We start from the raw sequence: 25,342 nt of genomic DNA on the forward strand, positions 1-25,342 counted from the left end.
GATCTAGAAACCCTATAACGTTTGTGTATATATACGTAACTTGTCTCTTCACTACCTCGCATCTGCTCTCTCTATTATCGTACCTCCTTGATAAACCCTAGATCTCCCCGATTCTCAGCAACGATGGCCGACGCCGAGACTTTTGCTTTCCAGGCGGAGATCAACCAGTTGCTCTCGCTCATCATCAACACCTTTTACAGCAACAAGGAGATCTTCCTTCGTGAGCTCATCAGCAATTCCTCCGATGTACGTCTCTCTATTGCTTTCGCCTGGATCGATCTGTAGATTAGGTTTGATTAGTGTTGTTGTTGTTGTATCCGATCGAAATAGGGAACTCTTAGCTATACTGTTGCTAGAGCTGAATTGATTTTGGATAGATTCTTGCGAGATAGATTGAATTTTGTGTGCGTTCTATGCGTAATCTATACGTTGTTTTTCGTTTGTTACTTATTGGTTCTGATCTGATTTTGGTTAAACAGGCCTTGGACAAGATTAGGTTCGAGTCCTTGACCGACAAGAGCAAGCTCGATGGCCAGCCTGAGCTCTTCATTCACATCATCCCTGACAAGGCTAACAACACCTTGACTATCATCGATAGTGGTATCGGTATGACCAAGGCTGATTTGGTCAACAATCTTGGAACCATTGCGAGGTCTGGTACCAAGGAGTTCATGGAGGCGTTGGCTGCTGGAGCTGATGTTAGCATGATTGGTCAGTTTGGTGTTGGTTTCTACTCTGCTTACTTGGTTGCTGACAAGGTCATTGTAACCACCAAACACAATGATGACGAGCAGTACGTGTGGGAGTCTCAGGCTGGTGGGTCTTTCACTGTGACAAGAGACACTTCTGGGGAGAGTCTTGGTAGGGGTACCAAGATGGTCCTTCACCTTAAGGAGGACCAGTTGGAGTACCTTGAGGAGAGGAGGCTTAAGGATTTGGTCAAGAAGCACTCTGAGTTCATCAGCTACCCAATCTCTCTGTGGATCGAGAAGACTATTGAGAAGGAGATTTCTGATGACGAGGATGAGGAAGAGAAGAAGGACGAGGAAGGCAAGGTCGAGGAGGTAGATGAGGAGAAGGAAAAGGAGGAGAAGAAAAAGAAGAAGATTAAGGAGGTTTCTCACGAGTGGGACTTGGTTAACAAGCAGAAGCCTATCTGGATGAGGAAGCCTGAGGAGATCAACAAGGAGGAGTACGCTGCCTTCTACAAGAGTCTCAGCAACGATTGGGAAGAGCACTTGGCCGTGAAGCACTTCTCGGTTGAAGGACAGCTCGAGTTCAAGGCTGTTCTCTTTGTTCCCAAGAGAGCACCTTTTGATCTTTTTGACACCAAGAAGAAGCCCAACAACATCAAGCTATACGTTCGTCGTGTCTTCATCATGGACAACTGTGAGGACATCATCCCAGAGTACCTTGGCTTTGTGAAGGGTATTGTTGACTCCGAAGATCTTCCTCTCAACATCTCGAGAGAGACGTTGCAACAAAACAAGATCCTTAAGGTCATCCGCAAGAACCTCGTGAAGAAGTGCATGGAGCTCTTCTTTGAGATTGCTGAGAACAAGGAGGACTACAACAAGTTCTACGAAGCATTCTCTAAGAATTTGAAGCTCGGTATCCACGAGGACTCTCAGAACAGAACCAAGATCGCTGAGTTGCTCCGTTACCACTCGACCAAGAGCGGTGATGAGTTGACCAGCCTCAAGGATTACGTGACAAGGATGAAGGAAGGTCAGGAGGATATCTTCTACATCACTGGTGAGAGCAAGAAGGCTGTGGAGAACTCTCCATTCCTCGAGAAGCTCAAGAAGAAAGGGTATGAAGTTCTGTACATGGTTGATGCAATTGATGAGTATGCCATTGGCCAGCTCAAGGAATTTGAGGGAAAGAAGCTGGTCTCTGCAACCAAGGAGGGTCTGAAACTGGAAGAGTCAGAGGACGAGAAGAAGAAAAAGGAAGAGCTCAAGGAAAAGTTTGAGGGACTCTGCAAAGTGATCAAGGACGTTCTTGGAGACAAGGTCGAGAAGGTCATTGTCTCTGACCGTGTTGTGGACTCGCCTTGCTGTCTGGTAACAGGTGAGTACGGCTGGACTGCGAACATGGAGAGAATCATGAAAGCGCAGGCTTTGAGAGACAGCAGCATGGGTGGTTACATGTCGAGCAAGAAGACGATGGAAATCAATCCAGAGAATGCTATTATGGACGAGCTTAGGAAGAGAGCTGAAGCAGACAAGAATGACAAGTCGGTGAAAGATCTTGTTCTTCTCCTCTTTGAGACTGCCCTTCTCACTTCAGGTTTCAGCTTAGACGAGCCCAACACCTTCGGAAGCAGAATCCACAGGATGTTGAAGCTGGGATTGAGCATTGATGATGATGATGCCGTGGAAGCTGATGCAGAGATGCCTCCACTTGAGGATGATGCCGATGCTGAAGGCAGCAAGATGGAGGAGGTCGACTAAAAGCCTGCCCTGTTGCTGCAGTGAATGATTTTTCTCTTCTTATCTGCTCTTTCTTTGGCTAAAACTTTTATTTTTGGTGTTTTTTCTTTCTCAAGTACTATTAGTGGTGTAGTTTTTTTATCTGAACTATAACTATTGCTGTTAAGAGACTTCGTTTCTTCCAAGTCCAGAAATTGTTATTGCACGGTTGATGAGTATCCCACTGATATATTTTGTATCTTTATCTTTGCTTAAGACAACACAGTTAAAGTATGTTCAAGTACCTGGACTGAAGAGTGGAAAAAATGTAGTTGCTTGTTCTGTCGTTTGGAGCATCACTCTTTTCCTTTAAGAGAACATTAGTCTTCTGTGATCTGACAGACAAGTTTGAAGACATTAAAAAACTTACAGATCTCTTTTTGTCGCAACAGTTTCAAGATTCTTTGCATTGCTGCTCTACATAGTAGATTCACTGGCCATTGTTACAGTTCTGAGTGAGTTTTTGTTGGGGAAAACACACAGGTTGAAGCAAACCACTTGGGTAAAAGATCGATCAACTTCAAAACTTTACATATCATATGGACCAGTTGTATCTACAAATAGGCCTGGTCAAGATGCAAAATCGAAAAGAATTTTGCCTCGCAACAAAGCTCAGCAAGAGAAAAATAAATGAGTTCAGAGAAACAAATGAACTTCACAAGAAAGCTCAACCAGACTGTTGTGACGGACCAGATGTACTCCTGGGCCAGATGCTCTACTAGAACCAGGCCAGACGCTCAACTAGAGCAGATGTCCGTCACCAGATGTCCAATCCCTCGCACGAATTTGTTTTTGGGTCGTTACTCCCAAAAGGCCTTATACTAAAGTGGAATTGGACCAGCTATATATATTAGACTTTATTCTGTCTAATATCCGAATCGGGATTTGGATTGCCTTTTTATTTATTCTGACACAGACAAATGAACAAAAAACCCTAAAGTCTTTGCAGATTGCTCTTTTATCTTCAGGTATCTTCAACCTGAGAATGGAACACAAAGCTTGGAAACGTAGTCGTGATATCCCTGCAAGCACAGACACAACAAGGTCACCACCTTTATTGAGAAGCAATTCTGTTGTATAGATTTCAATAAGTACCGGTTACAAAAACATAAACTCACTTGAGATATTGAAGAGTCATGTTCTTGAGAAGGCTAGGATGTCTAAGAACAAGGCTTCTCCACTCTTCCTTATCAATCTTTCCATCGTGTTTCGTGTCTGCTTCTTCAAACGTCTAAAACAAATCAAAACTCAGGGGAAGTTACTCTCAACTAAAGATATTGTGCGAAGATGAGAAAAGCAACCTACCTTGTCAATTATATCCTCAATGACAGTATCCTTCAGGTTCATTCCAGATTCAGCAAGCGTAGCCACAACCATTTGTTTCACCTGGACAAAACCTCAAGGTGAGGATGATGATAAAGTGCAGTTTAATATGGTTGTTTACGAAGCTATTTGAATATACCTCTTGCCGTTCTATGAAACCTTGCTGTTTAAGATCATATAGCTGAAATGAAACTGCAACAACAACATATATAAACACCATGAGTCTGAAACCATATTAATGGGGATCTTATTTTTTCTAAGCTATAAAAACGTACAGTGGATTTTGTCATTTATAGGTGCATTTGGATGGAATACAGAGAGAGCTCGAGCAAACTCCTCAAACCCAAGTATTCCATTGTGCTTTGTGTCGAACAAATCAAAAACCTACAAACCAAATGACATATGCTTCTTAAGACTTGATCTTTTGGGAAAAAAAAAAAACACTTGTAGTAAAGAAAGAAATATTACTCGATCAGCAAACAAGCTCTCTTTCTCATTCGTCTTAAACAAAGCCAACTGAAACTCCTCCTGAACCAAAGTTTTAACAAGAGATGAGTAAACTAGACTGAGATTGTGTCAACAAAAAATGAATTGACCAAAAATATTACACAAGCTCTTTACCTTGTTTATAAGCCCATCATCAATCACAGCACTGCTGGTTTTTTTAAACAGCTCATAAAGAGCTTCTATCTCACTCACACTAACTGCACCAAAAACCAAGTTCCTTAGAATCATATAAACCGAACTACATAAAAAGAAAGAATAGAGAAGCTGATAGGCATACAAACTGTGTCTCTAGAAAGTAATTCAGGATCTCCAAGGCCACCACCAGATTGTTTAAATAAATTGAGATCAAAACACCCTAAAACAGAGGTGCATAAATGCTTAACACCGTCTATGCACTGCGTCATGATTGATACCTTATGCAAATCATAACTCTCCATGCCTGCAAAATAAAACAAAACAGTGAGAAGAAGAAGAAGAAGTAAAGCCTAAGCGAAAACTCTACAGAAACAAAACACTGCGATGGTCTGTAATGTAAAAGCAGATGAGATGTAAATATGTAATCACTTAATAATCTTTTCGCTGACAGAGTAGGCATAAGATTGAATGTAACACACACAACTTTGGAAAAGTTAAAGATAGGATTAGACAAAGATTCATAATAACAAAATAAAGGCAACAAAACATTGCTTACACACTAGAAACTGAAGTCTTGTCATTATTACCAGATGTTACTTATGTCCACATAATCAGAAACGAAAGGCTTGAATGACATCATTGCCAAATTATTTTAAAGATAAAAGAGAATAACGATGCAAAAGCCTAAAAAATTTTAATTCCCATTACAAACCAAATTTATATATCTACTTTTCTTAAACATTACAATAATGGAACATTGCTCTCTAAATCACCCCGATTCAACATTACAGTAAAACGGATTCGTGATGGAATCACACGTTATGCAACTCTTATACTATTCAGTAGTTGTGAACTGAATTGGTTTTACAGATTAAACCGAAATCAACCGAATAAAAAGTTACCGATGCTTCGACTGTATTCCTCAATCTCAAGGCGGCTCTTGGCGGTTGGAAGGTGGTGGAGATTGGTACTAAGGTGAGAGCCGATTCTGGTGTAAGCAGAATGGTTTAGAAGAACAAATATATTTTACAAAACCTGAGAAAATCTTTTAAACTATTTATATAAATAAAATAAATAAATAATCTTTTTAGCATTAACTAACTTTTGTCTACAACTTTTAAATCAATTAATTATATTGTTGATACAGCTGTTAAGCCGCGAATGAGTGAAGCTCCAACAACTACTTGTCACACGTCGCATTTTGTGGAGCCTGTGTTAACTAATGCGCTGTATTTAATTATACGACCACGTTTTACTCGGGCCTTAATTTGCACTTTATTACGGAACCGTTTAACGTTTGGTTTTGTTTTTTTTTATTTCCGGTTAATTTACGTTATAGACGGTCTGAATGGAACCTGTACCACCGGTCTCATCAGTTGTCTTTTAACGTTTTCATTTCACAATACATCAAAATAGACTTTCATCCGCACGGCGTGCGGGTGTTTATTTTTCTTTTTGTTTCGAAATAATTATTTACTTTTATAATTAGTAAATATTTATTTTAATATTTACCATATAACTAATTATATATTATTATATTTTTAAAAATTGTATTGTGAGAAGGTTTGTTGGTCAATATTGACCAAATGCTTGTGATATAGAAAATGTTTGTTGGTTGATATTGATCAAATGGTTTAATATATAATAATAATTGAAGTTATCCATGGAAAAGGTATTCAAATGATAAAAAAAAAAAATTCTTAGTTTTTATGCTCACTTTGTAATCCGGAGAGTAATGAACTAATTATATGTTCTTTGTTGAATTTTTATTGACTATATAATAATTATATGGTTTATGTTTGCCATGATTATTATTTTATAGTGGATCAGTGTAGGATAAGAAGATGCCATTGTATTTTTGGTATGATTCCAAATTTATAAGAGTTTGGATTGGTTATAGGAAGATGTGATAAATGGTTAAGATTTTTAATTAATTCTGGTTTTAGTAATGTTATTGAATTGACGTTTGTCTATGTACAGTTTGGTTAGTTATTTATATTAGATCTAAATGGTTTTATTTAAGTGTTAAATATGGTTTAAGCTAGTGGCATAGACTTGTAATATTAAAAAAAAACGGAGGGTTAATTTCAATTTGCACTCCAATTTTAATAGATTAGATACGCGTTGTAAGGATATATATATGAACATTTTTTAAAATATTCAACTCGATTCTGAAAATGAATATTTCGTGTGTTTTGAGGCATTTTGATGATTGTGAAAATGGAATTTAATTGATTAAGCGTATAATTGTACAAGAAATCAATTTTGTAAAATCTGTGATGAACAACAAAAAGTCGTCTTCAATCGGTTTAGGCCGAATTCAAACGGTTTGGTATACATTTTCAACACAAAACCGACACTTATTATACCGAATAGGGGCGAATACATACGATCAAAAGCGGTTTACTAAGCCTTGATAGAGTCACTAAACCGGCTCGACTTGGACGACAAAAGCACAGCGAGGTTCGACCCTATTGACCCGGTACATGTCATGAAATCTCAGGGCCGGCCCTGGGCTAAAGCCCGTAAAGCCAGGGCTTTAGGCGACAAAATGATAAATACTTTAGGGGCGCCAGTATTTACAAAGTTCATTGTAGTCCAGTGGTTGTATTCCCTTGAAGCCTAGAGGTATTAGGTTCGACGCTTACTTTAGTTTTTGTTTGTGATATAATTATAACTTTTTTTTTTCCTTTTCCGGGAATAATAACAAAAGAGTTTACTCATTAAAAATATACATAGGATTTCGTTACCTTTTCTAGCAACCCTTTAATTTCTTTTTCTTTCTTTTTCATCACCATTTAGTTTCTTTAATAAACATATTATATTAAATGATATATTACTAGATGAATAATGTAATTAACCAAAACCTAATTGTTTCTCCTCAGTTTCTTCCTTTTTATTTCTTTCAACGATCCTTTTTATTTTGAATGATCAATTGCTCATTATCCACTGTTTTATTGTGATTGATCTTTTAGGAATAGCTTTTTTGTAACTTTGTGTAAATTTGTTAGAAACTTTTGAAATTCAAAAGCATTAAACTATAATAGGGTTCTAATATTTTTTAAAACTTTATAAACACAGTAAAATTGGTGAATTTGATGTTAGCGTGATTTTATTATATGTTGTGCTCTACCTATAAATTATATATTTTGTTCGTGCGTTTCTTTGAATTTGTAGAAAATGCTATAAAAATAAATTAAAAATAGACTGAGTGAAACTGCAAATAAAATGAAAAAAATATGACAAGATGAACCGTAAATAATGTTTTGATGTTTTGTTTTTTATTTCTTTAGAAACAACTTAGTTTTTAATAATATTTGGTTCTTATTGATTATGCAGTTAAAATATACTACATCTATTTCTAAATGTAGGATGTTTTAAAGAATTTTGATGTTTCAATATATAAGATGCTTTCATTTTTCTAGGCAACTTTTTACTTTATTAAAAAATATGCAACCAATTATATTGATAATCTATTTTGTAATTGGTTGTATAATATTAATTTATAGTTTTAATGATATTTTATAGACAAAACAATGATTTTTTTAATATGAGTGTTTTTACCACAACATATTATATTTAGGAACAGAAAAAGTATAATTTAATTATAATTAAAGAAAAATAATTTTTTTTCAGAAAGAGGGGCAATATTTTTTTAAACCGCTTTAGTCGCCGGACAATTCCGGACCAGCACTGTGGAATCTGCACGATGGTGCCTGCACCTGAAAGAACCGGCGTGTGTCGTCGGAGCCCCAACGGCGTAAACTCGGTGAGTTTTGGTCTTGGTTCTGCTTCTTGATCGGTTCGACGGCAGAGCCTTCGAAAGGTTGGGATTTGATCTTGCCTAAATTAATGGAATACTTCTCCTCCGCCATATATTTCCTGACAACTATAATTTGAGGGTTTTCTCTCGCCGTGGTTTTGATGAAAAAAAGAACGATTTGTGTTGTTTTTGTTGTTTCATAGACATGTCTGTGGGTATTATATATGAGGACTTGTGAGACAAGGCAACTAAATTAGTCGTTGTAAGGTTGTTGACAAACTGCATTTTTAAGATTCGGGTGGTTTAGTATTCTAGAAAAGAATAAATAAGAATTAGAGGGAAATCTTTGACTTAGTGGTTATATTCTTCTTTTCCTAGTTACACATTTACACATTTGTGACTAGGACTGGACAAAATATCCGAATCCGAATAACCGAACCGAACCCGACCCGAAAAAATAGTACCGAACCCGAACCGAAATTGATCAAATATCCAAACGGGTTCAAAATTTTGATATCTAAAGAACCGGAGCCGAACCCAACCCGAACCGAAGTATTCTGGGTACCCAAATGTATCCAAAATATATTTCTATACCCCCTTATATAAATATATTTTAGATTTAATATTTATTAAAAACATCCAAAATATATAAGATATTTAAAACTTTCCAAAATACTTGAAAATATATACAAATAGTCGAAAGTAAATGTCTAAAATAACTAAAATATACTCAAAACACCAAATATATGTTTGAAATATCTATTGATTATCTATCCAAATATTCAAACCAAATCAAATTATATGTTAAGTTTAGGTATTTTGACATATGTTATTCAAATTTGTATGTAATATAATACTTTGTTTATAGATTTTGAGAAATTTAAAGTATATAATAAATTTCAAATTTTTAAAAATAATTTTATTGGGTTATCCGAACCTGAACGGAACCCGGAAAGATCCGGACTGAACCCGAACCGAAACTTAGAAATATCCAAATGAGACTGAAATCTTTGACTCCGGAAACCCGAAACCCGAATATATCCGAACCGAACCCGAATGGGCATCCGAACGCCCACCCTATTTGTGATCGTCAAATAGTTAGAGAAATACATGGATAAAACCAAAATATAATTACTGAAAATATATTGGAAAAAAAAATGTGTCTAAGCGCCAAACAAAACCCTAAAACTATTTAATTAATTTGGCGATGTTATAATAAGTTGTAACTAAACAAAAAAAAACATCCAAAAATGTTGTCTCCTATTTGTAGTATGGGGATGACCTTGAATTCAAATCTAAATTAAAGCACCTTATTGTTGAAGTCAAACTCATTAAGATGCCTTGTGAACCGAACTTTATGTCCAACATGAAAATCAGGTATTCTAACTGATCGTACACCAGTTGAATGTATATATTATTATATATACCATGAAGTTGGTAACTACAAAATTAGTTTGGAAGCTTATGTAGTTACCTCGTTTAGGTTAAATCACTGAGGGGGTAAATATGCTTTTATTAGCAAATTGAACTGAAAATACAAGGCATGATGAGAAATAACCATATGAAGTGTAAACACTATTACTATTACTTATCAAAAAAAAAAAAGTGTAAACACTATATCAAGATTTTTATAAACGTTGTGGCATTGTGATTTGTATCTCCTCACAATGTACTTTACGGTTACTGGTGAGCTCTTTCTGTACAAAACTTTTGACACTCACACAAGTAACCTACTTGCTTCAAACCAAAAATAAAAATAAAAACCTTTGAGAGAAGAAACCAAACAAACCAAAAACTATAGAACTAAAATCAGAGTCTCTTATGAGCTCTTGTCTGCTTTAGGGTTTTGTGGTTTTTCATCCGGAAAGATCTTGTTTGCAGAGAGGACAACAGGAGATGATACGAAGCCACTGATCTACACACTTAAGGTGAAACTTATGTGAACATGGAAGTTTCCTTACTTCTTCCTTGTCTTTATACTTTGCCAAACATATACAACACTCCTGCATATCAAGAATAAAGAAAATCAAAACCTACTTTTTTCTATCATATATCTAAGATTAGTAATATACAGCATTTGATGTCGGAATACTTAGTGCATCAGACAGAGTAATTACAAATGAACAAGTTCCGGTATAGCATTATTGAATATCTGATTGATTAACCATATATTCAATTTTTGCTAAACCAGGAATGGTTTACTCTGTGATGACTTTGTCTTAAGAAAAACCCTTATGGGTCTGCTTTGATATGTGAGTCAAATGATTATAACTTACAGGATCATCAGTTTTAGGAGCTGAATCAGAAGCATTGTCGTCGGCTCGTTTGTGTTTCCAGCTAGGGAGACTAGAGATTTGGTCATCAGATGCACCTCTGTCTGAAGATCCCATGTTCATGTTGTATCCAAGGAGACTACTAACGAGAGGCACAAGGCAACAGAGGAATAGGAAGAGAAGAAAGGGAAAAGAGTAGCAGAGAGCGTTCCAAGAAAGAAGAGAGACGCAGAGAACGTGAAGATTGGGAGCATGGTTGAAAGAACCGAATCTAGAATCAAACACCCAAACATTCCCAACCACAAACCAAATCGCAAAGAACAGCTCTAGAGACGTTCTGCACTTGTTCATCAAATGGGAGCTCCTGAAAGTTGCAAGATTCAAAATGTTAATACAACTTCAGGATCTTGCAAAGGTTATAAGGTTCAAAATCAAGAAAATATAATTTACCTAGTTTCATCTCTGCCTCTATGTTGCTGCTCAATATCGACAAACCAGTTTCCTTGGTTTAGTTGGCGAAACCGACCATATAATAGCATGAGACTTAGGAGACATCCCACGTCATAACCTGTGATCCATAACCTCACTGGCCAAACAGGTCTCTCTTCTTTTGAGATAGCTAGTGTGAGTGTTATCACTGTAAGCTGAACAAGCAGAGCTATAAGCTCAGACATCATCCACGTGCTGGAGTTAAAAGGATTGGAGCCGAGATCTGATCTTGATCCGTTTTGATAGTGAAACACTCTTCTCAAGAAGATAAACCATCTAGCTCTAGATACCCTCATAGCAAACCTTAAGTAGAAGGATCTCTCTTGAACAGAGGCAGGCGCATGAGTGTTGTCACCTCGTGGTGGTGTGGTACTCAAGGAAGAAGATGATGAAATAGTTATGGAGATAATATTGGAAGATGATTCATCCATTGGAAGTTTTCCAAAGCCTTCAGTATATATTTAAACCTTCAAAGAAAAAAAAGATTGAACATTAAAAGAAAAAATTCAAAACTTCTGAAAGTTTATAAGTTGTGAACACACACATGAAACTTGGAAGTATATAAACGAAAAGATCATGGGAAAAAAACACACAAGAAAAAACACAGAAACTAAAGAAAAGGAATCATGAAATTCACATGACCTAACAATAATAAAAACACATGAAAAATCTATATACCTTATTTGCAACCACCAAAAAGGCAAAACTCGGCTCCGTACACGAACTCCACGACTTCCCGAAAAGGAGGAATCTATTTCACAAAAGGAAAGTACCTCCAGTAGCCTAAGCTTTGAGTACAGAGATAAGCTTTTGTCTGAAATGAAATAGGTTTTATAGGGAGAAATTGTTTCTAATATAGGAGAAAAGATTGAGAAGACAGGAACAAGAGAAAAAGATGATTACTAAGAAAGATTAGGAAGGTGTTGTGTTTATGTCAGGGAAGGTGAAGTTGGGCGAGAGATGGCGACCAAGAATCACACCATAACAAAAGGATTGTTTATATATTAATTATAAGAGACAAACTCTTTGAAGTTTGTGGTTTGTTTTGTTTGCTTACGTTTGAAGAGAAACAAAGAAAGGGAGATGAAGAGAGGAAGAGAACCGCTGGCCTAATCTAACACCTGAGGTTTTGTTTATGAAGCAATGTTTAGATAATTAGATAGCAACTGCTTATTCCAACCGCCAAGGCAGACCCTTCTCTCTCTACTACCCTTCTCTCTCTACTCTGTTTCTCTCTCTCCAGGATCGAGAGGAAAGGGAAAGATATTTTATTTGATTTCTTTTTGTTTTGTTTTTATTTGTAGAATTTTCGTTTTAGAAAAGAAATGGATAAGAATTAAGAATATATAGATTTTTTTTTAAACCGAGTGTCATGGTCCCACCGTGGTGGTCCAGACTAGAGACCAAATTTTTAGCAGCGCGGACGCTCAACCAAGGGTGGGTCATGGCCAGGCAACGGTCTTCGGTCTCGGACGCCAAAGCAAGTCCGCATGTAAATTCCCTGGTGGCCAGTGCGAATCGAACTCGGGGCCGTATTTGCAGCTGCAAGCCGTTTAACACCGGACTAACTCGTCTTGGTTAATAATATATAGATGAAGTCATCAATTCAAAACTCACCGTATGACAAATGTTTTTGTTATAACAGAAAAATCTTTCTCGCTTTTTATTATGTTGATCATTTCCCAACTATAGTGATATTGAATTTTAATAAAAAAATATATATAATATATAAAATTACAAAATATTTTTCCTCTGCGTCCATAACTTAACCTTGTAGCAGTATGGTTCTTATTCAATTCAGTGATTTTACATATGTAATTATATTAAATCATATATATATATATACTTTTATTTGGAAATTAAATAAATAAATGATGCTTAAGATTACTAATTTTGACAAGAAGATTGTATAACTTGGCGGGAGGAAATGGGAAGGAGTGGGGGATGGTTGGCTAACTAATCTCAACCAGAAGAGTTTCTATCAATTATCATTTACGTTGTGGAGTGGAGCCCAATTCCTCGCTTTCTTTCAGTTTCCACGTTGTCTTTTGTCCCATTATTATTTTTATTTTTTGAAAAGGGCTTTTGCCCCATTATTGAGTTTTATTGGTCAGATGATAGTTGTGAAAAAGTATATGATTAAAAAGGAATAAAAGCGAATAAATTTTGAATGAAAAAACGAATTAATATTCTAGAACTTTCGCAAAGTTTTAAAGTCAATTATGTGAATACTATATACGTATATGTTGAAACCTAAAGTATTCAAAACAGAATTTAGTTATGCATCTGTGAAAATTATAAGCGCTTTAGACCACCATTATCGCATGTGCTTAGGCCATTGCTTAGAGTTAATTTTAATTAAAAAAAAAAAAAAATAGAAAACACGGCGCTTAATTAAGCCCGTGAAACAACGCCGCTTAGTGTGCACGTGTCAAGACAGGGGAGGGGGGAGCCTCGGTTACGCGTGAAACAAATCAAACTTGGTTCTCTCTCTCTCTCTCTCTCTCTCTCTCTCTCTCTCTCTCTCTCTCTCTCTCTCTCTCTCTCTCTCTCTCTCTCTCTCTCTCTCTCTCTCTCTCTCTCTCTCTCTCTCTCTCTCTCTCGAATTCTCTCTCGAATCCTCTCTCCCGAAAGGCGAATCGTAATCGTCTCGGTGGCTCTGCTATCGTCGTCTCCCTCGGTGGCTCGGCGTCGACGATCTCGATGGTGGTTCTCCTCGACGGGGACGAAACTCTCGCGACGCTGGCTCTCCTCAAATAGAAAGGTAAGCGTCTCTTGTGTTCTTCGATTTTGCATGTGTTTAGATTTTGAATCTTATTGTTCTGATAGGCTATTTTGTGTTTGTTATATGTTGGTTAGGTGTATTGCTGGTGATGGAGCCCTCTCTCGGTGGAGACGAAGCCTTTGTTCTGTCTCGTCGATTTGGTGTATCGGTGGCGACAGAGCTCTCCTCGACGGCGACAGAGCTCTCCTCGACGGCGACGTAGGTGGCGTTCGGCGAAGGTAAAGCTTCCTTCTTTCTCGTTTATTTGTTTGATGCGGTTTGTCCTGAAACGGGTGATGGTTTCATCGAACATGATTGGGTTGCAAGCTTGTTTCAATCAATATGGATGGATTAAAATAGATTTGTTTGTAAGTTTGTTTCAACTTGGATTAGTTTCAATTAAGATGGTAGGATCAAATTTGATGTTCTCTCTTCGATAAAGTCGTTTAGATATGTTTTGACTCTGTCTGTTTAGATATGTTTTGGTTGCAAGTTTGTTTCAATTAAGATGGGTGGATCAAAATCCTTTTTGATTATGTCTGTTTCAGATATGAAGCAAAGTTTATTTTTAAGAGTTTTCCCTAATTTTATTTTTGATTACTTTATGTGTGTTGTGTCTTAACATGCGGAGTACATTTGGTCGAGGGTAGAAGACGAAGGAAGCTCAAAGCATAGGAGTACATTTGGTCTTCGCAATACAGGTAAATGTTTACTTCTAATGAATTGATTGCAAGCTTTACGGTTGAGTTAGATAGTTAATGTTTTTATTTAGTGAACTAGGTTATGGTTGTGTGATAAATAGAAGTGATGGTTAGCTAGGATATTGGTTGTGTGAGTGATGAATGCGTTTATCTTTATATTCTCTATTTTAATGAATGCGTTTAACTTCATCTCTTCCATCTATCTATCTCTCTTATCTTCCATCTCTCTTATCTTCCATCTCTCTTTTCTAATACGTAAGACATATTCAAAAATGGATTCTAATCCATTTTTGAATTTAAATTTTGTTGATCTTCTCCAAAGTCAACAAGATAGTGGCATAGGTTTAGAATCTTCTCCCATTCCTTTATTCGGCACGCAATCCACAGAAGATTCAAACTTCGAGCAAGACAGTCCACTGCAGCGTAAAGAACGCAGGTCTTGGTCGCAAACAGATGATGAGGTCCTCATCAGCGCTTGGCTTAACACCAGCAAAGATGCGGTTGTTGGGACCGAGCAAAAGTCTGGGGCCTTCTGGAAGAGAGTAGCCGATTACTTTGCTGCTAGTCCGAAGCTTGCAGGCCTGGAAAAAAGAGAGCCATTGCACTGCAAGAATAGGTGGCACAAGATCAATGATCTTGTGTCCAAGTTATGCGGATCTTATGAAGCCGCAGCAAGACAGAAAACCTCAGGCCAAAATGAGAATGATATTCTCAAACAAGCTCACCTTATCTTCTTGAACAACTATAAAAAAAATTCACTCTGGAACATGCGTGGAAGGAGCTTCGCCATGACCAGAAGTGGTGTGATCTATCTACACAGAGAACCTCAAAAAAGAGAAAAGGAGAGGACAAGGCTCAATCCTCAACATCTCGCGCAACTGAGGGGGTGGCTGGTGAAACGGTTGATCGGCCCCCTGGTGTTAAGGCTGCCAAGCGTAGTGGTAAGAAGCCAATGGAAGAGGGGAAGGGGCGAGAGGAGTTTGAGCGGGTTTGGTCGTATAAGCAAGAGGATTTGTCTAGGAGAGAAAAACTCTCCAAGATAGGTCTACTTGACCGTCTACTTGCTAGAACAGAGCCACTCCCTGACTATGAAGAAACGCTAAAGAAGAAACTCATCAATGAGTTGTTCTCCAGTTAGTGTAAAGAAGAAGCTCTTCTCTGCTAGTGTCATATGTTTGTTATCTGTTTCATGCTGGTGTCATGTGTTTGTTATCTGTTTCATGTACTTGTTTTGTTTAAGTAATGAGAATGTTCTTGTTTGTGTGTTCATGTACTTGTTCTATTCTTGTGTTTCTTGTTAATGTTCTTATGTTTCATATTCTTGTTACTTTCAGGAGCAATGGGAGTGGAATAATCAGAGACGAAGAAGCTCTATTATGCTTGTGTCACGGGCGAAGAAGCTTTGGGATACTTGTGCCTAGTCGAATGAACAAGCCGTTGTTCATGCACATTGTTGATCGACTCTCCACCGAAGTTGACTTCTTTCGCCAAAAGACAGATGGTATCGGAAGGTTGGGGCTATCAGCACTCCAAAAGTGTACGGCAACCATTCGCATATTGTCATATGGTACTGCGGCGGATACGATAGACGAATACCTCCGGCTCGGTGAAACTACAAGTCGGTCATGTTTGGAGAATTTTGTGGAAGGAATTATACAATTATTTGGCGATGAGTACCTAAGAAGACCAACTCCGGCTGACCTTCAACGTCTACTTGATATTGGAGAGTACCGTGGATTTTCCGGGATGATAGGAAGCATCGATTGTATGCACTGGGAGTAGAAGAATTGTCCCACCGCTTGGAAAGGGCAATATTCTCGTGGTTCGGGTAAACCAACAATTGTTTTAGAGGCGGTTGCTTCATATGATCTCTGGATTTGGCATGCGTTTTTTGGACCTCCAGGTACCTTAAATGATATAAATGTTCTTGATCGCTCACCTATTTTTGATGACATAATAAATGGTCAAGCTCCGCAAGTCACTTACTTTGTCAATGGAAGAGAGTATCACTTGGCTTACTATCTCACCGATGGTATTTATCCGAAATGGGCAACTTTTATCCAATCTATTTCGCTACTACAAGGGCCGAAAGCAGTTTTATTTGCTCAACACCAGGAAGCTGTCCGAAAAGATGTCGAGCGTGCTTTTTGTGAGAGACAAGGTTTCACTTCTTAGATTTAGGTTAGGTCAAGAGAGATGAATGAGAATCGTGGGCTGAATCCCGTAAATAAACTTAAAGAATGAATATGATTTTATTGATGAGTTGAAAGATGATGAATACAAAGGGATGTATCTTGAGATGATTACTAAAGAATACTTAATGCTTTTAATCTAGTACAAAAGTTGATATATGGAAAAGAGATGGCTTGTCTTTTATCTTCTCCGTCTTTATATAGTCTAGGTTTCGTTGGCAACCCTTCAACTGTTCTCCGAGATATTCGGCTTCAATTACGGAACTCGCTTTAGGCTCCTCTTGACCGAGTCTCTTAAGGTGTTAGCTCACTTTCTGTCGTGACCTCTGCTATGATGTCTCCCAGGTCCAGTCGTCAGCTCGGCTTTCAGCTCCCTTTGTTATGATGGGCTTATCGCAACCCACATGCTAGCTCACGCTTATCGGTACCTCACCTGAGGGTCATATTCGGGTCCAACAGTTGCCCCCAGCTTCCGAATAAAATCCTTTGTCTCGGAAGCTAGAATCTAGCTATCGATCTTATCTTTTCGTTAAGATAATGATTAGTTCTTATCCTATTTAGATTCAGCTTACTCGATCTAACGGTCTTTATTACGTTTGGCAGAATCTACGGTTCAGATGGAGAGGGTTTGAAATGACTTTTCCGAATCTCGAGAGGTGATGGGATATAAAGCGGTGAACATTAACTGCTAGCCTCCCACTTTCTCCACGCCTCCGTTCGGTTTTCAAGGTAACTTCTCTCCTCTCTCTTTATTTTACTGCGATTTTTTTATCTTCCTCGTTACTTTTCTCTGCAAATTCTCTCCCAAACCTTGCAATCGATTTTCTCCTTAACCTTCCCATACTATGGATCATCCGAAAGAAGGTTCCGGGGAATCCGGGATGCCTCCCTCTGCTTCTGGAGCTAAACTACTGAAAGTTAAGCAAGAAGTCGGAGCCAAGATGAGGAAGGGGAAAAAGACAGCCAGGGAGGCAATCGCGACCAGAGTTTCTAAACGGAAGAAGAAAGACGATTCTAGTGGGAGCAGTCCTCACTCGCCTTCGTTGCTGAAAAATCAAGACGTGGTTAACCTCATGGTTCAAGCTCTCGGCCAAAAGGAGCTTGGCCGTGCCTGTAATTCCGACGAAACCCCCGAGACCGCTCCGGAGGGTTGGTTCTGTTGCCATGAGAAGTACATCTCCAAGTCTCACTTGAGATTTCCTCTTCCGACCCTACTGCTTGATCTACTAGATCATTATCAGTTAGCCCTTTCCCAACTCTGTCCCTCGGTTATCCGGGTGATAAACGGCTTTATCACTAGGTCCAAAGAGGAGGGGGTTAGCGTCGGTCTTACCGAACTTATGAGCCTCTTTTCCCTGAAGGAAAGCGCCTCTAAGGAGGGTGGTACCGGGACCTACTACCTCCCTAGTCGTCCCAATCATGTTATCTTCAGATTCTCTAGTAGTGATGATGACTGGAGGAAGAAGTATTTTTACGTTAAAGTTGATCCTTCGACGGTTCCTGTGGGTCGGAACCTTAGGGTCACTTGGACTAATCCATCTGGTTAGGAATTCTAGGGATATGCTTTTTCCGTTTTATTCATTTATGGCCGAGTAACCTTTTTGCTCTGATTTACTTGCAGAAATCGAAGATCCTCCGAAGCTCTCTACCAAGCTCACCAGGGCTCTATTCCGCAAGTTGCAGCAGAGTCCCTGTACCTGGGTAGCCTACACCACTTCTCGAATAAGTGCAGCCAGATTCCCAGATACCTACAACGCCTCTTTCCAAGATCCCATTCCTGCTGAGAACCTTGAGAGTAGGTTCTTGTTCGAACATTTTTAATGATTTTATCGCTTTGAAGTTTTTTAAACTTAAGGATTTCCATCGTTCCAGTTTCGGCAGGCGATTCAGTTGTATCGATCTCAACTGGTGCTAGTGCTTCGGGAACTGAAAAGTCTCAGCCAGGTGACATGACTCTGCGACCATCATTCCGTTCTAGGGGTAACCCCTCTAAAGCTGCCAGTGCTTCTCGTGGAAGCGACAGGAACCAAGGAGGATCGTTCCTTATCTCAATGAAGGAAGTTTTGGACGACGGAGGATCCAAACCTGTTGTCGAGACTACTCCAACTGAGGTTGTAGCTCAGGATGCTGCTCCTCTCCCTGAGGTCCAGGTGCCGGAGGCTGACTACCAGGCTCCGAAGGGTACCTCTGAGGTCGAGCCGTCGAGACACAAGAGGCCCAGGACCGATCAGGGCGGAGCTCCCACCCGTTCTTCTTCCTCGTCCTCTAGAGGAGGGACTGTTGGGTGGAGCTTTACCCATTCGAAGCCTGGGTCGATCCTGGACGACTCTTGGGGCCTAGCTGCGATAATGAGGCACCTGAAGAGCGTGGGATGTCCCCTTCCAGCGCTCAAGGACCTGACTAACCGAGATGAGTATCTCGATATTGCTCACTGTATGGGTCAGGTACGTGATCTCTATCTGTTCTTTGTTTACATTCTTTGGAGACGATGATATATATTTTTTTTGATTTATTGCAGTTGGCTGGGGCTGTTAACAGGGCCCAGCTCAGGTTTGAGAATGCTCTGTGTGCTGCCCCCAATGCTGGTGAACTTGCTGAGGTTACCGAGATGGTTAAGGCAGCCAAAGCCGATCTTGACCAAGCCCGGGTTCGAATTTCTGAACTCGAAGCCGAAGTGACGAGGCTAGGCTCGAAGGCCGATGCTCAGCAAGGAGAGATCGAGAGTCAAAAGCTCGATATCCAGGTGAAGAGCAGGAGGATCAATGATTTGGAGGCTGCTCGAAAGATAGCTGAGCATCAAGTACGTGAGCTCATTGCCTCATCCCAGGATAGCCAGAAGAACAAGGAAGCTGAAGTCAAGCTGGCTGTCAGGGAAGGGAAGAAAGAAGTCGCCGAAGCTTACGGCAAGATCCTGGTCTGTGTTAAGGAGAAGTTTGCTAGGAAGAAAGATGAGGTCAACGCCTTGGTGTACGCTCAGGAGCTCCAAGCTAATGCCGACCTCTTGAAGGATATGCTGAACAACAAGATCCAAAGCGTTGAAGAGGAGTACAACCAATTGGTGGCCTTATTACCAGAAGCGACAACTGCGTATGAGAAGGCTCAAGTCTCTGACTTCTCGGTCAGCAAGCTTCCTCTTCCCCAGATCTCGGAGAGTTCAGGTACTTTCGAGATTAACATGTTTAATCCATCCTTTTCTGGGGAGTATGGCTCTAATTTGGGTTTGATGGCTCCTGACTTAGCTCCAGTCGAGGCAGCAATAGGAGGTGATGGCAATGTGGTCGATGAGGGAGTTCCTGCCGGTGCTGGTGATCCGATTCAGGAAGAGAAGGAAGATTGAGAGCTACGGCTCTTTTAGCTTTATGTTTTGTGTTTTTAAGACTTCGGCCTAAGGGCTTTGTTTCGTTATGCATTATGACTTAGTGCCTGAGGAGGCCTTTAAACCTTAACACTTGCTGGATTTCAATAGCCTGGGGAGGCTTTTAAACCCTTTCTTATGTTTAAATCGTGGCTATTATTTCTGTTTTAAGTTTTTGAACTTAACCTCGTTTCATTTAATCATAGTGATTGCGAATCTCAGATGAGTTGTGTGCTGTCATCGTTGAGTCGGATTAGGACCTTTAGTCTTAATTTATGATAAGCATTTAGCTTAATGGATATTCGGTCGTGATAACCTTAAAGAGAAGTTCTTGATTTTAGCTCGGGGACCTGAGTCCGATTCGAAAGGTTCTGGGACCTGGTTGTTCAGGTTCGTAGGAACCTGGATTTAGATTCATAGGGACCTGAGTTAATTCGAAGGACTTCGAGGCCTTTGAAGTTTAACGGATGGAATTGAGGAATTTCGGGATTTTCCTGATTCTTTAGGATTTTAAGACCTTTCGATTTTGATAAGGGTTTCAAGACCTTTTGGTTTTGATTAGGATTTTAGGACCTGGTTGATTGTTAAGGATTTTAGGACCTTGCTGATTGTTAAGGATTTTAAGACCTTAGTTTATGTTAAGGATTTTAAGACCTTTGGGTGTATTAAGGATTTTAAGACCTTAGGTTCAGGTTTTCAGGGACCTGAATGTATTCGAGATTGTTGAGCTTAGGTCCCGATTTAGGGGGACCTAAATTTTCTTGGAGGGTTTTAAGACCTTTGATGTTTATGAAACTGAATCAATCGTTTTATTAATATCAGATATCAGAGAATACATGATTCAGATTATTTACACAGTAACTATTTTTAGGCTAAGTGTTCTTGGTAACACCTGCCCCTTTGGCTTAGGTGAGGAGGTTGGTGAGAAGAGGTTGGGGCTGCACTCATGACGGAGTTGCCTACGTACCCAGTCAAGGGATCAAGCCAAACGTAGTTCAGGGGTTTTAGGTACCTAATGATAGTATCTTTTGAGGTTCGTGGCATTCCACGATCGGATTTCAGGTACCCCGGTTCGTACCTTCTGGAGTTTGTAAACTCCGGGTCGTACTATGTGGATAATTCGGTAGGGTCCTTCCCAGTTGGTTCCTAACTTTCCAGCTCCCGGTTCCTTTGTTCCTTCGAACACTTTCCTAAGCACTAGGTCCCCTACGGCGAACTGTCGGGGCCTTACTTTGGAATTGTAGTGTCGTGCCATTGCTTGCTGATAATTTTGAATGCGAAGCAAGGCTTGGTCTCGTCTTTCCTCGATCAAGTCGAGGCTATCCATCAGGAGCTGGTTATTAGCTGCGGGATTTGAGGTGCAGAGCTCCCGTCTGAGGCTACCTGCGGTGGTTTCTGCTGGGACGACAGCTTCCATCCCATAAGCTAAGGAGAAGGGAGTTTCCTCTGTAGCTTTTCGTGGGGTGGTTCGGCAGGCCCATAGTACTTCGGGTAGTTTTTCCGACCAAAGCTCCTTTTGGGCTCCTAGGCGTTTCTTGAGGTTTGCTAAAACTGATTTGTTGGCAGCCTCCGCCTGTCCGTTCCCTTGAGGTCGCCGAGGTGATGAGAAGGTGAGGCGGATGTTCCATTTATCGCAGAAACTTTTGAAGTCGTGGGATATGAACTGTCCTCCATTGTCGGTTACGATTTCGTATGGGACGCCATGCCTGCATACGATGTTTTTCCAAACAAATCCTTCGACCTCGAATCTGTTTATTTGTTGGAAAGCTTCAGCTTCAATCCATTTCGTGAAGTAGTCGGTTAGGACCAGGAGGTTTAGTAACTTCTTTCCTTTCCCTGAAGGTACTAATGGACCTATAATGTCCATAGACCACCTCATGAATGGGTAGGGAGCTGATATGTTAGACAGCTTTTCCGCTGGTTGGTGTATGATCGGTGCATGCCTTTGGCATTTGTCGCACGATGAGGAGTAGACCTCACAATCTGCGATAATGGTAGGCCAGAAGTAGCCTTGTCTTTTTATTCGGATGGCTAAGGCTCTGCCTCCGGAATGGTTTCCACAGGAACCGTCGTGCATTTCCTTCATGAGTTTCATAGCTACTAGGCCGTGAACGCATTTTAGGTAAGGTCCGGAGACACTTCGTTTGTGGAGGGCTGACTCGATTATACAGTATCTTGCTGCTAAAGCTTTGAGTTTTCGAGCCTCCCACTTGTTGGGTGGAATTTTTCCCTCTAGGATGTAATCCATGATCGGTATTCTCCAGTCTTCTCTCCCTACAACTTTGTTGTGAAGAGAGGAGGGAGATTCCTGTTCGGGACCTGGTGCCGTGGTGCCCCCGGAGATATTCGTTGGAGTAGGTTCTGGGTTCTGAGGAATATCTCCAATTTCCTCGTTATCCCCTGTGGTTTGTGTAGCGTTCCTAGATGCGTTTTTAAGAGCGGTGCGGCTTCTTGTTTGGACTTTATAGACAAGTGGCTCCGAGGTCTGGATGGTGCCCCCGGAGGTACTCGTAGAGTTAGGCTCTAGGGAGTCTGAACTTCGGTGAGTACCTTCACTTTTGTCGTTGTTTTCCGGGTTCTGGGTTGCTTTCCTGGAGGTGTGCTTTCTAAAGCTGCGTGTTCTAGTTTTCGGGAACCAGAATGTCGTGAAAACTTGGGTAGCTACCGTCGGGAGGCTGTTATCCTCTATTTTTTCCTTTGGTTTGCTATCCATCTCAGCCTTGGTAGCTATGTCGATACTTGGCTTCTCGATTCCTTCCACGGGTATAATTCGTTTTACGAGAGGGTCGGATGTGGAAGCTAATGCGGCGAGCGCGTCTGCTGAGGAGTTCTCCCCTCGTGGGATCCTCGTTAGCTCGAACTTGTCAAACTGCTTTGTGAGGTTTAGGACGACCTCGAGGTATGCCCCCATTCTTTCGTCCCTTGTTTCGTATTCCCCGTGAAACTGGCTAGCTACCAGCTGCGAGTCGCTGTAGGCGTTTAGCTCCCGAATTCCGAGGCTCAGGGCGAGCTTTAATCCAGCGATTAGTGCTTCGTACTCGGCCTCGTTGTTGGAAGCGTTAAATCCAAGTCTATAGGATTGTTCGATGGTTTCTCCGGCTGAGGAGGTTAGTCTTAAACCGACACCGGAGCCTTGCCTTGACGAGGCTCCGTCCACGTATAGGCTCCATTTCGGAACCTCTGTTTCCTGGTCTAGATGTTCGGATGCTAGCTCAATAACGAAATCGGCGAGGACCTGAGCTTTTGCTGCTGCTCGGGGTCTGTACTCGATGTCGTACTCGCTGAGCTCTATAGCCCATTTGGCTAATCGTCCGGATTGGCTAGGGCTATGCAGAATCGTCCGTAATGGTTGTGAGGTCATTACGATGATCGAGTGCGATTGGAAATAAGGTCGCAGCTTCCTGGCAGCTGTCACGACTGCTAGGGCTAGTTTTTCCATGGTGGGATATCTCGTCTCGGCGTCTATTAAGCTTTTGCTAGTATAATAGACAGGTCTCTGTTCGTTTTGTTCCTCTCGTACTAGCACTCCGCTGACTGCAGCTGCCGACACGGCGAGGTACAGGTACAGTGGTTCTCCTACTACAGGTTTGGATAGTATCGGAGGTTCCGAGAGGTAAGCCTTCAGCTGTTTGAAGGCTTCTTCGCACTTTTCATCCCATAAGAACTTCTTATTATTTTTCAGAAGTTTATAGAATGGAAGGCATTTATCGGTGGACCTGGAGATGAATCGATTTAGTGCTGCGATCCGTCCGGTCAATCTTTGTACCTCTCTGGTCGTTTTAGGTGATGGCATTTCCAGGAATGTCGCTATTTGTTTCGGGTTGGCTTCGATGCCTCTTTCGGTTACGAGGTAACCTAGGAATTCGCCGGAAGGTACTCCGAAGGTACACTTAGCTGGGTTTAGCTTCATGTCGTATTTGTTGAGGATTTCGAAACATTCTCTTAGATGGGAGATGTGGTCCTCCCCCTTTGAGGATTTGACTAACATGTCGTCGATGTAGACTTCCATGGTTTTTCCGAGTTGTCCAGCGAACATTTTATTTACTAACCTTTGATAGGTAGCTCCCGCGTTTTTCAAACCAAACGGCATGACCTTGTAACAATAGGTTCCTCGTTCAGTTATGAATGCGGTTTTCTCTTGATCCTCAGGATCCATCATAATCTGGTTATATCCTGAAAAGGCATCCATAAAGGACAAGAGCTGGTGTCCAGCCGTTGCTTCGACCAAACGATCGATATGAGGTAACGGGAAGCTGTCCTTAGGACAGGCTTTGTTTAAATCGGTGAAGTCTACACAGATTCTCCATTTCCCATTCTTCTTTTTTACTACCACTGGGTTAGCTAGCCAATCGGGGTATTGTACCTCTCGGATGGACCCGGCCTTTGTTAGTCGATCGACCTCGTCGTTGACAGCTTGGGCTTTTTCTAGACCTAGCTTACGACGTTTCTGTTTGATCGGTTTAAAAGTAGGGTCTACATTGAGCTTATGAGTGGTGACATTTGCATCTATGCCTTTCATGTCGCTGGTGGTCCATGCAAAGGTTTTGATATTCTGTTTTAGGAATTCGACGAGCTCCTTTTTGGTTTCGAGAGGTAGCTCGGATCCGATGCTCACCTGTTTCTCAGGATTTGAGTCGTCGATGCTAACTTTTTCGGTGAGGTTCTTAGGGGGACCTCGGATATTTCGTTGCATTTCGCGACTCTCCTGGATCTGTAATTGCTATTGGGGGGATTCTTTTATGATCTCGAATCCTCCCAGGTAACAGATCCTTGAAATCTTTTGGCTACCGTGTATGGTAGCTATTCCGTTGGTTGTTGGAAATTTCACGCATTGGTGATAAGTTGAAGCTACTGCTTTCATCTTATGAATCCAAGGCCTTCCGAGGATTGCGTGGAAAGGGGATGGTTTGTCGACAACTATGAAGTTGGTCATTTTCATGACTCCGCCAGCTATAATTGGGAGCTTAATTGTTCCCAATGAGGTGGCTGTTTCACCTGAGAAACCTACGAGGTTGGATTTCTGGTCGACAATTTCGTAGTCGTCTATTTCCATTCCCTTTAGTGCGTTGTAGAAAATAAGATCGACGGAGCTTCCGGTGTCGATCATGAGCTTAGGTACCTCGTACCCTGCTATATTTAATGTTATGACAAGGGCATCGTCATGAGGTCTATCGAGGTCTAATGTCTCACTCTCCCAGAAAGAGATCTTAGTGTTAGACTCAGGCTTGGTCGGTTTGGACTGAGTGTTTGACACAGCTTTCCGTACGTGACTTTTAATAGAGTTAACGGAGTCTTGACACACATCGGACCCTCCAAGGATGTAATCGATCCTTGAGCCAGGGCTCGATTGGGGAGGTGGTTTACTC

General features: G+C 40.7%; 6 protein-coding genes across 8 annotated transcripts; 3 read left to right on the forward strand and 3 right to left on the reverse strand.

Moving 5' to 3' along the window:
• On the forward strand, window positions 1-2,675 carry LOC125584210 (heat shock protein 90-2-like). Its single transcript, XM_048752315.1, has 2 exons — window positions 1-246; window positions 480-2,675. Exons 1-2 carry the CDS (start codon window positions 124-126, stop codon window positions 2,454-2,456), a joined length of 2,100 nt encoding a protein of 699 aa, XP_048608272.1. The 5' UTR covers window positions 1-123; the 3' UTR covers window positions 2,457-2,675.
• A 283-nt stretch (window positions 2,676-2,958) lies between these two features.
• LOC106387417 (calcineurin B-like protein 2) lies at window positions 2,959-5,511 on the reverse strand. Of its 3 annotated transcripts, none has more exons than XR_007321190.1 (10): window positions 4,869-4,994; window positions 4,582-4,743; window positions 4,419-4,501; window positions 4,266-4,325; window positions 4,073-4,181; window positions 3,937-3,989; window positions 3,780-3,860; window positions 3,593-3,689; window positions 3,394-3,496; window positions 2,959-3,152 (listed from the first exon to the last, which is right to left on the reverse strand). XR_007321190.1 is itself a non-coding variant. In XM_048752317.1 (10 exons), exons 2-9 carry the CDS (start codon window positions 4,739-4,741, stop codon window positions 3,439-3,441), a joined length of 717 nt encoding a protein of 238 aa, XP_048608274.1. In that variant the 5' UTR covers window positions 4,742-4,743; window positions 5,342-5,511; the 3' UTR covers window positions 2,959-3,152; window positions 3,394-3,438. The 3 variants fall into 3 exon arrangements, 2 of the variants coding, with proteins under 2 accessions (XP_048608274.1, XP_048608273.1); XM_048752317.1 differs by lacking the exon at window positions 4,869-4,994 and adding an exon at window positions 5,342-5,511 and having other exon boundaries at window positions 3,593-3,705; XM_048752316.1 differs by having other exon boundaries at window positions 3,593-3,705; window positions 4,869-4,987.
• A 4,294-nt stretch (window positions 5,512-9,805) lies between these two features.
• Window positions 9,806-12,229, reverse strand: LOC106372044 (E3 ubiquitin-protein ligase At4g11680). The gene is made up of 4 exons (XM_048752318.1): window positions 11,643-12,229; window positions 10,926-11,431; window positions 10,479-10,839; window positions 9,806-10,205 (listed from the first exon to the last, which is right to left on the reverse strand). Exons 2-4 carry the CDS (start codon window positions 11,393-11,395, stop codon window positions 10,059-10,061), a joined length of 978 nt encoding a protein of 325 aa, XP_048608275.1. The 5' UTR covers window positions 11,396-11,431; window positions 11,643-12,229; the 3' UTR covers window positions 9,806-10,058.
• Window positions 12,230-12,891: 662 nt separating this feature from the next.
• Window positions 12,892-16,211, forward strand: LOC125582904. The gene is made up of 6 exons (XM_048749353.1): window positions 12,892-12,911; window positions 13,824-13,967; window positions 14,752-15,100; window positions 15,208-15,562; window positions 15,670-15,685; window positions 15,764-16,211. The coding sequence occupies exons 1-6, from the start codon at window positions 12,892-12,894 to the stop codon at window positions 16,209-16,211; spliced, it is 1,332 nt and encodes a 443-aa protein (XP_048605310.1).
• Window positions 16,212-17,466: 1,255 nt separating this feature from the next.
• LOC111209587 (uncharacterized protein At3g60930, chloroplastic-like) lies at window positions 17,467-20,147 on the forward strand. The gene is made up of 5 exons (XM_022709574.2): window positions 17,467-18,163; window positions 18,243-18,416; window positions 18,494-19,065; window positions 19,140-19,779; window positions 19,861-20,147. Exons 1-5 carry the CDS (start codon window positions 17,467-17,469, stop codon window positions 19,956-19,958), a joined length of 2,181 nt encoding a protein of 726 aa, XP_022565295.2. The 3' UTR covers window positions 19,959-20,147.
• Window positions 20,148-20,224: 77 nt separating this feature from the next.
• LOC106403108 lies at window positions 20,225-24,685 on the reverse strand. Its single transcript, XM_013843959.3, has one exon. The coding sequence runs from the start codon at window positions 24,667-24,669 to the stop codon at window positions 20,989-20,991; it is 3,681 nt and encodes a 1,226-aa protein (XP_013699413.2). The 5' UTR covers window positions 24,670-24,685; the 3' UTR covers window positions 20,225-20,988.
• Between the last annotated feature and the right edge of the window lie 657 nt (window positions 24,686-25,342).

Source organism: Brassica napus, chromosome C3 (assembly GCF_020379485.1).
Source record: "Brassica napus cultivar Da-Ae chromosome C3, Da-Ae, whole genome shotgun sequence".
In the NCBI taxonomy this organism is placed as follows: Eukaryota; Viridiplantae; Streptophyta; class Magnoliopsida; order Brassicales; family Brassicaceae; genus Brassica; species Brassica napus.